Raw genomic sequence first — 12093 nt, 5'->3', positions numbered from 1 at the left:
CAGAGTCCCGTGGAGCGTCACTCTGAGACGAGCAGCCTGTGGGCGCGTTGACTAGAGGAGTGCCGTGGTCGGTTTGGGGTCTGCAGGGGCCCTCTGGCCACTCCGTTGAGACAGACTAGGGGACAGGTGTGGAGGCAGGGGCCCAGCGCCAGGCGGGTGGGAACGCAGGCGGAGATGCTGCTCGTCTACACTGGGGTTCAGGGTGTGCTGAAGGAAGAGCTGACTTTGCTGGTGGATATGCCGGTGGGTTAGATGTGGGTGTGAGAGGAAAGAGGTCAAAAACGACCAAGTTATCAAAAATGTCCTGAGAAGACAGCTGGCACTTACTGACATGGGGAAGGCCACAGGAGGAGTAAGATTGGGGTTGAAAATCAGGACTTCAATGTTGAATATGTGGTGTTTCTTGTTATGTAATATTGAAATATTTCCCAGTGAATAGATGTTTATCTAGAAAATGAGTGTTTCCGTATAGTCTCTATGTGGAACCATACATTTTAGCATTACACGATTCTGTGTTTTCGTTCTTCATTATCTCATTTGCTGAAATCTTTGCCAAGAAAACTCTGAGTTCTTTTAAACTCAGGAGTGAATTTTCTACTAGCTTTGCCACCTTTGCTGGGCCTCCCACTAGTTGTTTAGCATGTTATTAATTGAACCAAAATCCCCTGGGACAGATAATTTTGAGAAGGCCTTTTTTTTGTAGAATTCTGAAATTGTGGAATTTTAAGACCTTTAGGGATGTTATAGATAAACTGACCTAATAACCTGACATTTTACAAAGTATAAAATAGTGTACAGAATGGTTGAAAAAGTGAGAATTTAAAAAATGTATTTGCATTTTAACATTTCAGGTGATCTTAGTACTCAGATAGCTCTTCAACCTGCACTGAAGTTCAATGGCGGAGGCCATATCAACCACACCATTTTCTGGACAAACCTGAGCCCTAATGGCGGCGGAGAACCCAAAGGTCGGTATCTGTTGGTGCATGATGGGAATGACTGTTGATTTTCTTATGTCACTTTAATTCTCTCTGAAGTATCATAGTGGCTTATTTTTCATAGCAAGGAGTACAGCCAAGTTGTAGGGGACATATGTAGGAATAGAGAATGCATTCAGTGAGTTGTGTCATCAGATTTTCTATGCGCACACACAGTATCACATATGGTGTCAACTTTTGGTTGAAATATACTGAACATTAGGGAAAGGTTGAGAAACAGTTTTTAGAAAAGATAAGCTTTCACTTACTCTAGGGCCTAGCGTGAGATACTTAACCATTCTGTACCATAATTTCTTCGTCTCTGTGATACGGGGGTAATAGGGCTGTTTAGAGGATAAGTAAGTCATTGAAGTAAGTCATTGTATGTAAAGTGCTTAGAAGATTTGCTAGAGCGGCTGACGGAGCTCAGTGGGGTTATGTAGACTTATTGGTTTGTTATATCTTCTATATGTTGTTGTCTAGTTGTATCTTGGGCCATATGACAAGAATATTTTAAGATATGTAATCTATTTTATTGTAATTGTTGCCATCTTTTCATTTGTGGGTGTTCTTTGCACTTTTTTAATAGGAGAATTGCTGGAAGTCATCAAACGTGACTTTGGTTCCTTTGCCAAATTTAAGGAGAAGTTGACGACTGTATCTGCTGGTGTTCAAGGCTCAGGTTGGGGTTGGCTTGGTTTCAATAAGGAACAGGGACGCTTACAGATTGCCGCTTGTCCTAACCAGGATCCCCTGCAAGGAACAACAGGTTAGTTTGGAAAATTGTTACACATTCATTCAGGCGAGATGGTTCACTATTAACCATTTAACTTGAGATAAGAAAAACTATCGGTGTTTAAACTTACCATGTACACGTACTCATTTGAGCACATCTTAACAGGTGATACCCAGAGTCTTATGTAAGCAAAAGTACACTAAAAGAAAGTCCTCGGTATTTTGAAATCTTAAATCTTATAAAAAATAAGCACATGTAATTTTACAGATACGTGAACGAAAAGTATCTTAAACATAAAATCTGCTTCATGTAACAGAGTTCATATCAGCTTACATTATTATGTGCCCTGAACCTCCCTGTACCCCTAAAGTTAGATAAACAACAAGAGTGAGGAAAAGACGCATGAGCCCAGTCTGACTGCAGACCGTGGCCTCTCTCTCCCTCTGCCGAGCACTTGTGGTCTCACTGGGACAAGAGCTCGGGTTTCTAGACTTCTCTGCCTTTCGGGTGGTTTTTGGTCTGTGACTCTATTTGGCTTAGAAGCCCTGGGCTGGGCTCACCAATCCTTTTTTATGTTGGGCCCAAACGACTTAGAAGCTTTTTAGGAAAAAGAGTCATAAGTCATCCAGCAGTTAGGTGGAACCGTGATCTTCGATGTAAAGAAGGCGAAATGACACCTTAACATCAGACAACAACGGTTCTCAGCCACCTATTCTATTGCTACACGTCAGAAGGTTTGGTTCCATGACTCACGTCCCTGGACTTTGCATGAATCTAAATGGCTCTTTTGGGAAACTGAGATGCCACAGAATCTGTAAAAATAAGAAAAGATTTGTGAGCACTGACTGCTGTAGAGAGTCGGGTGTACCTGTGAAGGTACCTCACTGGAAAGGCTGTGATTTTCAGGTGAATCCTGACTGTACCCGCATCTCTCCCACTTGAAGAAAGCCCATTGGAATGAAAATAAGTGAGAGTCATGGCAATTTGTCTATGAGAAAATTCATTTGTAAATTTCACTAACTTAATAATAAATTATTAGTGACATGCCTCGCAAGTGATCAAGACATTCTGGTTGAGAATTGTTTTCTAGAGGAGAGCTATCATTTAGTTTGAGAGTTTTTTAAAATAAATGTTTTATAGATATAACTAATTTTTCATTTGCCCTATTTAATTTCTGAAAACAGTATCTCTTTTGTCCTATTCAGTTTTCCTTGTTAACTTGTTCTTTATATTATTGTCTCTTAAATGCTTTGTATTCTCTAATATTAACTCTGGGGAGCAGAGCGAGTTTTCCATAACCCCTCTGACTGCTCAGGACTTTCGAAAGGTCCTCAGCCACCCCCACGAACTACTCACCCTTATTGCGACCCCAGTGAGGACAACCGAGAACGGGCTCTTGGATAAATCTGTTGATATTTTAAGAACAGCTATTAAAATACTGTAGTTAATTGATTTTCTCAAGTCTGTTTTAATTACTTTTATTACTTATTACATTTTCTACCAAAGAGTAAAGTTTAAAATCTTTTATAGGAATATTTATTCTTAAGCACATTTCCTATTTATATAAGAAACTGAAAAATGGATGAGAATGTTGTAAAGGTAATTTTGTACGTGTAGTATAAAGTTTAAATTGAGAAGATGACATGTTTTAGATGGAAATTTATAGTTTTTGCTTTTTTCCCTTCTTTCCGATAGGTCTTATTCCACTGCTGGGGATTGATGTGTGGGAGCATGCTTATTATCTTCAGTATAAAAATGTCAGACCTGATTATCTAAAAGCCATTTGGAATGTAATCAACTGGGATAATGTAACTGAAAGATACATGGCTTGCAAACAGTAAGGCGTTAGCGTTACACCGAGAACGTAAAGCTCTTTATGACTATTTTTGTAGTAGTGCAGAGAACTGCAGTATACCCATAAGCTGCTGTATTGTAGGGTTTCTGACTGATGCTTATTCAAATATTCGATAAACATAATTTAGTGCTGTGTATCATTCTTGTTTTAAAATTTTGTTATTGGGCACTGTTTGAACATTTTAAATGCTTTGTATGATTTAGTCTTTTGATTGAACATTTTCTTCAGAGAGCTAAAATAACTAGGAAGTTATAAATGTCACCATAAAGCCATCAAAAATATCGCATCCCTATGCTGTTGGGGGCGCTAGGGAAGCCTTTGTACCCTGCTCAATTGCATTTATAGCGAATCTAGTATTTTGCCCCAGATGTTTAACAATAAAATACTAAGTTTATCCCCCAAGGGATATTCAGTTTTCTATTGAAAATTTCTCTTTTTGTGAGTAATCCTCTGTCTAGTATTACTTCCGGTAGTTTATCACCCAGTGGTCTTTATTTATGCACATTTTGCACAAAGTTAATGCCATTTGTCATTAAAAAAATATAACTTGATTGCTAATTGAGAATTGCTTTATTATGAGAAGGAAATAGTGTGCATCTGAATTTTTTGCAGGAAGAAATATAAAGACTTATGTGAAATTTTATTTTCAAACATAGAAATGTGTGTTGCATTAGTCATCAAAATGGATAAATTCGGGCCTAGTCGAAGACATCGGCGGTGTGCGTGAGGCACCGATCGCTGGCCAGGCTCTCGCCCTCTGCTTTCAGGCCCGTTCTGAGCGGCCCTCCTAGGACCACCGGGCCCAGTCAGGTGCTGCCTGCCCAGTAATAAGAGGCAAAGCCGTTTCTAGATGCGGTCCGCGGTGCACCTCCCACGGGAACATTCGTTTTCAAAGACTTGTTTTTGAGTTACTCTATCCATTTCGATGCTTTTTTTTTTTTTTTAAGAAAATGTTCAGTCACTATAGGACCTTTATTGTTGAGTTTTTTTCAATAAAGGGAAAACTATACCCATAAAACAGCAACACAGCATGTCAGATTACGTTTCTGTTTAGTCTGCAAACGGAGCTGTTTCCATGTAGCACAGAGAGAGCCTTGTGCATTTGGCTCAACACTGCCTTGTGGTCCACGTTTCAGCATCTTCCTCATTGTCTTTAATGGCTGCATAATATTTTATCAATTGGACATGTCCTAATTTATTTTACAGTTCTATTACTGAATATTACATTTGTTTCTAATTGTTTGTTACAAGTAATGCTGTGTTGTTACAAGTAATGCTGTGTTGACCACATAGGCTTTACCTTCTATTGGAATATTTTCTCCATAAAGGTTTTCTCTTAAACCTATTAGGTAACAGGATGTTTTCCCAAGTTTATATTTTTTAAATATTCCCCCCCCACTTTACTTTCTTTTTTTTTTTTTATGGAAAAATGGAGTAACTTAGCAATTTCAATATTGAAGACTGAAGTTTAAAAAAGCATTAAATTCCAGACACTTTTCTTTTAGAATTCAATTGGAATAGCTTTTAGGTTTTCTGAAGAGTGTTGATGAGAATGATGATAACTGTGTGTGTGTATATGTTTATGCTTATGGATTGAAAGTACTTCAGAGACTTTGATGGTCTTTGTACATTGTGTAAAAATGACTTTCATGGAGTGCACATCGGAGCCATGTGATTACTGCTTACATATATAATATATATGCCTCTTTACTTATACACAAGGCAATGAACCCTTTAAACAGACCATCTAGAAAAGTGGGACCTTTTGAAAGATGGGCTTTTGATGGGTAGTCTGCTAGATCATGGTACGTATGGAACTAACAAAGATATGCAGACACTACTGATTTATATAAGGCTTTTTGATTCTTATTAAGCTTTAAGATTTCAAAAAAAATCAACGTAGAAATTTCTGTGGGCCCGCGTTTTTGCTTTGGCTTTGTGTTGAGGGACCGAGGGAAAGCTCACCTTTCTCATTAAGGTTTTGCTTTTTCCTCCCTGTTAGATAGATTTTAAGAGACTAAGATAATTTAAAGGTTTCAATCATTTGGAGGAAAATAAGATTCTGTTTAACTCTGTCTTTCATAATAGAAAAGGAACAGTAAAGATAAAATAGCCATTTCTTCTGAAAAGAACATATTGTTTGTCCAGGGAGGATGTTTGTGACAGTGCCCTTTTGAGCCTAGATGTGCTTCACAAACCTTAGCATGAGCATGGTTAGCACTCAGAGGAGCAGGACACAGAACACCATGTCCATGAAATGGCATCTGTTGCTCGAACTGCCGTGGAATAATTCCACTTCGATGCTGGGAAATTACAGCTTTATTGCACACTTCAAACTCGGGATCTTAAAAGGAGATTTGAATTTCTGTCAAGTACCTTTAAAAAAGTAACATCCAAATCACAAAATTAAGATCGATGTCTGTTGGGGACTTATCTAAAACTAGGTATAAATACAAATTTTATTTCCTGTTTTAATTACAGAGGTACTTAAACTACTGTTTGGAAAAGTTATTCGATAACTTTTATAAATTTACCATCTCTCATTTTCAGCCATACCCTGATGATCCAGCAAGCTAATGTCTTGTCTTCTAAAATATGCATAGTACATATAAAAATCCTATAAAGTCCTGGATAGTTTTCACTTTATTATTCATTAAAGAAACATTTATTTTCCTATTGTAAGTGTGAAGTTTTTCGATTGTTAATAAAGGAATCTCTCAACCATCAAAAGAGGTCTGTGTTATGCGTGCGTGTCAAAACGTTAGTACTACATGGCTTTATCACTTTTACTGTGGGAAAGGAATAATTGAAATTTTACTCGTAAAACTCAGAAGGCATGTGAACTGTTTTCTCCCGTCACGTCTGCAGTAACATCATCTGATACTGTAATAGCGTAGCATTTTATATACTAAATTATAAAGTCATAACACCTGAGAACATTAACCAGACATAGAACTTGACTCCAGGAACGAAGGTAACCGGACACTGAGCGCGAGCTGTGTTTTACACGAGGTTCTGGACTGGCGATGTTTTCTTCACTCCGGGGCTGGAAGTGCGGGCGTAGCCAGTGCGCTTCCTGGGCTGCTGCAGTTTTGAAAAAAGGAAGACGTCTCAGTTTAGTGTGAAGGGGAGAGAAGGAATGCTTTCGCGTTTCTGCCTCACGCCCGTCATTTTACTTTGGGTGTGTCCCATTGTGGCCCTGGTACTTCACGTGCCACTTGGTGACAATTCCATGTTTCTTTCTGCGCTCATTAAAGGGTTAGCTCCGGGAAGGCCGTGGCAGAAGGTTGTTGCTCCTTTGTGTGTCCTTGGTACCGAGCACGCATTCTGGGCCCATATTCAAATACTTTTATTAAATGACGTGATTTTATAGAGTCGTGTTATAAATGGGTATCGCCGAGGCTCAGAAGTTAACACACCAAAATCCACAGAGCTGTGTGACAGGTGCTGTGACTGCGGGGCCTTCACGTTTGCTCCTCTCCCTGCGGCTCGCCTTTGCACGGGGCGCAGAAAGATGGGGAACTAGGTTCTGGGAGGCCTGGGTCCTGGGCCTGGTGCTTTTCCTCAGTGCCTGTGTGCTGCTGGCCAGCATGCCTCATTTGGGCCCCATTCCTTTCAAGTAAAATGAATCGAGGGAAAATCTTAGGTGCCAACTCCGGCATTTTATGCATTTATTTGTGTATTGACTAAAATTATGGTGGAAAAATGCACACTGATGGCATTAAATGGTCATGTCGTTTACAAAAGGCTTCCAATTTATAGCCTTTACACAGTGTCCTCCAACCAATAGAATACTTGCTAGTAGTGTTCACAGTTGGCTCCGTCTTTGACTGGGGCTCGGGGAGGGTACCAGGACGCAAAACCCAAAAGAGCCTTCTTAGGTCCTAGTCCCCGTCAGTATGTAGGGGATGAGACCAGCAGCGTTTCATAATGCTACCTCTCGTTGGCTCACAGGGAGTGGTGTAGCACAGGCTGCAGAGCCAGGCTGTGGCAACACCCACTTCCAGGCCCTAATTTTCAATTAATTATGTAACAGACAAATTGCTTCTTTGATAACAAACCCCAAATACATAATGGCCCAAACAGAACTTTTTCACCCATGCAAAGTGTACAGTGAGCGTTTCTGGTTAGCAGGGGGTTTTCCTCCAAGTGGAGATTCGAGATCCAGGCTTTTCCATTCTCGCTGCTTTGCCACATGCCAATGTGCCATCCAGGGAGCACTTGTCATCTCCAGTGAGCTGGTAGCGTGTCAGTGAGGCTGAGGACCTCTCCAGTAAGGAGTTTTGTGGGCCAGGAGCCAGGATGGTGCCTACGCTTCTGCTCCTTCACCGGTGACAACAAAGTGCGTGGTGGCCAGGGAGGCTGGGACGTTCAGTTCGGCTCCCCTCCCGTGCCCAGGAAGAAGAAACAGGTTTTGGGAACAGCCAGTCTCTACACTGCTTTGGGACGTTGAGCAGTTTGTTTCATGTGTCTGTGCCTCAGCTTCTTCAGCTAGCGATAACAGATCGTTGTGAGTTTTAGATGCCCTAATACGTCTGAGGTGCCTAGGACGGCATCTGGCACGTAGTCAGCACCTTCAGGTGCAGCTATACTAGCAGTTTAATGTCTTCCCGATTTTTATCTTGTGTGATTTAGCCACCCCTCCCCGCAGGAAAGGCGTGGAGGACACAGGTGCAGGGGCGGATTCAGCCAGCACTGCCCCTGGATCAAACGGCCCGTTGTGGGCCCCTCTGCTTGCTTTGGAGTTCTTTGCATGATGGTGTGAGATATTCTGAAAGAATGCCGTTATGAGTTGGGGGAAAAAAGCTTCATTTGGGAAAAAGCTGAAATCCCCTGCTTTTATAAAGTGGTTCCACCGTTGTTTAGGTTTACTTCCCGGTACATGTTTTAAATGGATCCTTTCATTTTCTTCTTAGTACTGAAGTATACAAATGTTTATGGAAACAACTTCTTCTAAAAAGCCTATTTCAATTTGGTGAAGGCTTTCTGTGAGAACGCCTGGGACGAGCCAAAAGTGAATGCGTCCCTCTCTGCAGAGAGAGCGGGTAGAAAGGTGTGTGGCTTTATTTCTATTTTCGACACTGAGCCACCAAACTGTCAATTGGGATTTTTTGTTCGTTTGAACGTGAGAATTTTCAGACAACATGGGACATCTGGCTTACACACAGTGTGTACTTTGACCCATTTTCTCACTCCGGGCCTTCGCACCCTTCCCCCACAGAGTGATACCCCTTCTCCAGGCCTTTCTCTGTCAGCCGAGCCCCCTTTTCGTTTATGCACCAGCTTAGATCTTCTGGGAAAGGCCTCTTACATCGCGTGGTCCCTTCAGAGACAAACTCTTGATCGGTGCTGTGCTCACAGGGCTTTCTCCCCTCCCCTCCGCCGGTCACACTGCCACCTTCGGGGACTCGCCCCACGCCTCCAAGGACCCAGCGCCCCACATCCAGTGGTAGACGTGTGTAGCTGTGTGTGACAAGTTCTTCACAAACCCATCCCTCTGGCGATACTCCGTGGTCTCAGATGGGCTGATCGAAGCTCTTCTCTCAAATTTTTAAGACCAGAATTTTGAGACAGTTGGTTCCTCTCTTTATCACTGAAAACTATTAAGTGCTTTCCTTTGTTTAAACCAATGGTTCTCAGTATTTCTGTGCCTTAGCTCATTAAATGCTACTCCTTGCTCCCATAACCTGCTGATCTTGATCACGTAGCTCTCCTAGAAGCAGTGATTGTAGGACACAGACATCTTCTCTTCCATGTCTCTGCCACCTTCAACAAATGGCTTCCAGAATCATAGCACTCATGCCCAGCAAGCCAGCGGAAGGGACACCAGAAAGTTAAGGCTTACCCACTTCCTAAGCACCTCTGGTCACAGTACAGGTCTCACGCTGTGGCCCCGTGAAGATGTAAGCGGGGCTAAGGAAAGCAGTGCCTGGTTGGGCGGCCACCTCTCACAACATCTCCGCACTCTGCAAGGGAAGCCTGGACCCTAGGTGGGCAGAAGCCATCATGGCCCCAGGCGCTGAGCGGCACGGGCAGCAGGTACCACAGCAAGCAGCCCTGCACAGGGGCAACGTGATACGCATGCACCTGCTCCAGTCCACGCTTCTCTGGGCTGGTCCCTCTCCATCGCTGGGCTCCGATCATGGTTTTCAACCCTGGATGTGCACTACGGTCACCTGGGAAACTTCTGAAATACACCTGTGCCCAGACCTGGGCATCATTTCCTGTGCAAAGTTTCCCTAAGGTGACTCGAATGTGCTGCCAGGGTTGAGTATAGAGTAGATTCACTAAGCTCAAAAATCCTCTGTGCTCCACCTCTCCGTCCCTTCCCCCAACCCCTGGCAACCACTGATCCTTCTGTTGCCTCCAGAGTTTTATCTTTTCCAGAATGCCATAGAGTGGGAATCATACGGTATGTCACTTAGTAATACGCTTTTCATATTTTCATGGCTTGATAGCTCATTTCTTTAGCATTGAATAATAGTCCATTGTCTGGACATTTGATACGTTCAAGTTTTGGCAATTATGATTAATTAAAACTGCTGTAAACATCTTCATGCAGGTTTTTGTGTGGACATACATTTTAACTAATTTCAGTAAATACCAAGGTTAGTGATTGCTGGATATAGTGAGAGTATGTTTAGTTTTGTAGAAACAGAGTTAACAAATGAACAACAAATAACTCGTAGGTGGTTAAATGTTTACCACCAGCATAGGGACACTTACCAATAGCCAGGGCCTCTGCATGTGATTGACAAGCTGTGCCCTACAAGGGTGTCAGACTAGGAAGGTAAGAGCTGGGCTGCAGCCCTGTCCCAAATGTCTTCTGCCCTGGTGTGGCGTGGCGTCTGCTTAAATCCCGCAGAGCTGCCCTGCGAACTGGCTTAGACCTCGCTAGCAGTCTTCTCTAGGTTCCTGGCATGGTGTCTTATGCTTGGGGCCAGTTTTCCCATTTCTTCTCTGTCATAGAAGAGTCATCTTCTCCAAGGCTTCTGGGAGTGGGGTGGGAAGTGGAAATTTATTGCGCCTTTATCGTGCCCCCTAAATTTATGCCTTCCTCTCAAACTCCTCATTCTAGAGTGTGCCCTGGGTTCCTCTGAAGCTCAGAGCCATCCATCCGCCCTCTGCCCTTTGTCTCAGATTTCACTCGTATGCGGCGTCCAGGTTAAAGGGCCCGTTTCCCACGCTCTCCAGCAGGCTTTAAAGGTCAATCCCGGTAAAGCCCTATTCTTCCCCATCAGGAGGAAACCGCGGGTTTGTCTTTTTTTCTATGACCCTAAATATATTTGCTCTAAAACCAGTAGGTGGCAGTGTTTCTACACGTTTCTGCCTTAGACGCTGCCATCGTGTAGTTAGTTGGAAGGTCTGGGCATCACAGACCCTGTGCAAACTGTGACAGGGAGCAGCTTCTTTGTGTCTCCGATACGCTTGGGCTGGGTCGTTAGCCTACGTGCTAGTCTTGTAAAGGTTCCGACAGGAGACTTCGAAATGCGCCGGAGGTTTCTGCGGTCTGCCGAATTCAATTCACCACGATCGGTGCTCCTGTTTGTTTCTTAAGCATCGCCCCCCACCCCCGCCCCCAAATTATTATTTCCTTTAGGCAAGAGCTCGTTTCATTTCTTTCTTTCAAATCCTTTGTCCTGACTTATGTAGGTGATGCGACTGCCATCCTCGGTTTTCAGCCATTTTAAAGAGCACCCCAATCGCGGTTGAGGAAGAGGGCGTGTGGGTGTCAATCGTGATGTCACATATTGATTTTACTTCCTCTACTTCCAGCCAAGGAGTTTCTTTCTTCCCACGAGAAGGCAATCAGATTGGTATAGGTTATAATTCTTATTTCTTTAGATATTTCATTTGTTCCTTCCACCTCTTTTTCTTCCTGGGAAAATCCACTTCCTCTTTAAGGTTTGGCGTAATGGTGCCTGTTTTTGACACTTCGGGCCATACTGGTCCTTTTGTCTCTATTCCCTGTTCTCTTCTCTGTCTGGTACTTACTGGTTTATGCTGTAACAATTCACTTCTAGATCTGTTCTCTCCACGAAGCTTTGAGTTTCTCCAGGGTGAGAATCAAGTCTTTATTCATTTTGTGTCCCTAAAACTTATCACAGGGCTTGACGCCTAGCACATGCTCAGTTTAAAAAAGGGGATACTTAATAGATCTTTCCCATAATTATATTCTTGTCACATGTTAGTCTAGCATTTTTCTCAGTCTAGATGGCAGATGTCCTTAGTTGTGGAAAATGGAATAGAAAGCATTATCCCATATACTGATGACATGGTTTTACTATGGAGCTGTCTTGATAGACATCTAATTATTTATTATCAGAGAGCGTAACAAAAGATATGCTCTTTGAAAAACCGGACGGTCATTTTAAAGGCTCATTGCTAACCACATTACATAGTTCAATTCATTTAAGCTTCTTGAAAGTTAAAATGTTTCGAGACATTACTGGTCTTTCACTAAGATTTTTTTTCAAATGGCTACGAATAACATTTGGTGAGTCAGAGTCCTTTAAAAACACTTG

At 42.4% G+C, this 12093-nt stretch overlaps 1 protein-coding gene across 1 annotated transcript in view; it reads left to right on the top strand.

The window, feature by feature from the left end:
* Positions 1 to 6298, top strand: part of SOD2 (superoxide dismutase 2) — an 11025-nt gene extending 4727 nt beyond the window's left edge. Inside the window, exons 3-5 of the mRNA XM_011380358.2 lie at positions 852 to 968; positions 1567 to 1746; positions 3409 to 6298. Coding sequence (XP_011378660.1) covers positions 852 to 968; positions 1567 to 1746; positions 3409 to 3554 — 443 coding nt within the window. The 3' untranslated portion in view covers positions 3555 to 6298. The remainder of the gene's footprint in view (positions 1 to 851; positions 969 to 1566; positions 1747 to 3408) is intronic.
* The last annotated feature ends 5795 nt before the right edge of the window (positions 6299 to 12093 follow it).

This window comes from Pteropus vampyrus, unplaced genomic scaffold (genome assembly GCF_000151845.1).
Source record: "Pteropus vampyrus isolate Shadow unplaced genomic scaffold, Pvam_2.0 Scaffold392, whole genome shotgun sequence".
Lineage (NCBI taxonomy): Eukaryota > Metazoa > Chordata > Mammalia > Chiroptera > Pteropodidae > Pteropus > Pteropus vampyrus.
Note: the sequence above shows the minus strand (reverse complement) of the source record. Positions and strands in the feature narration are given on the sequence as shown.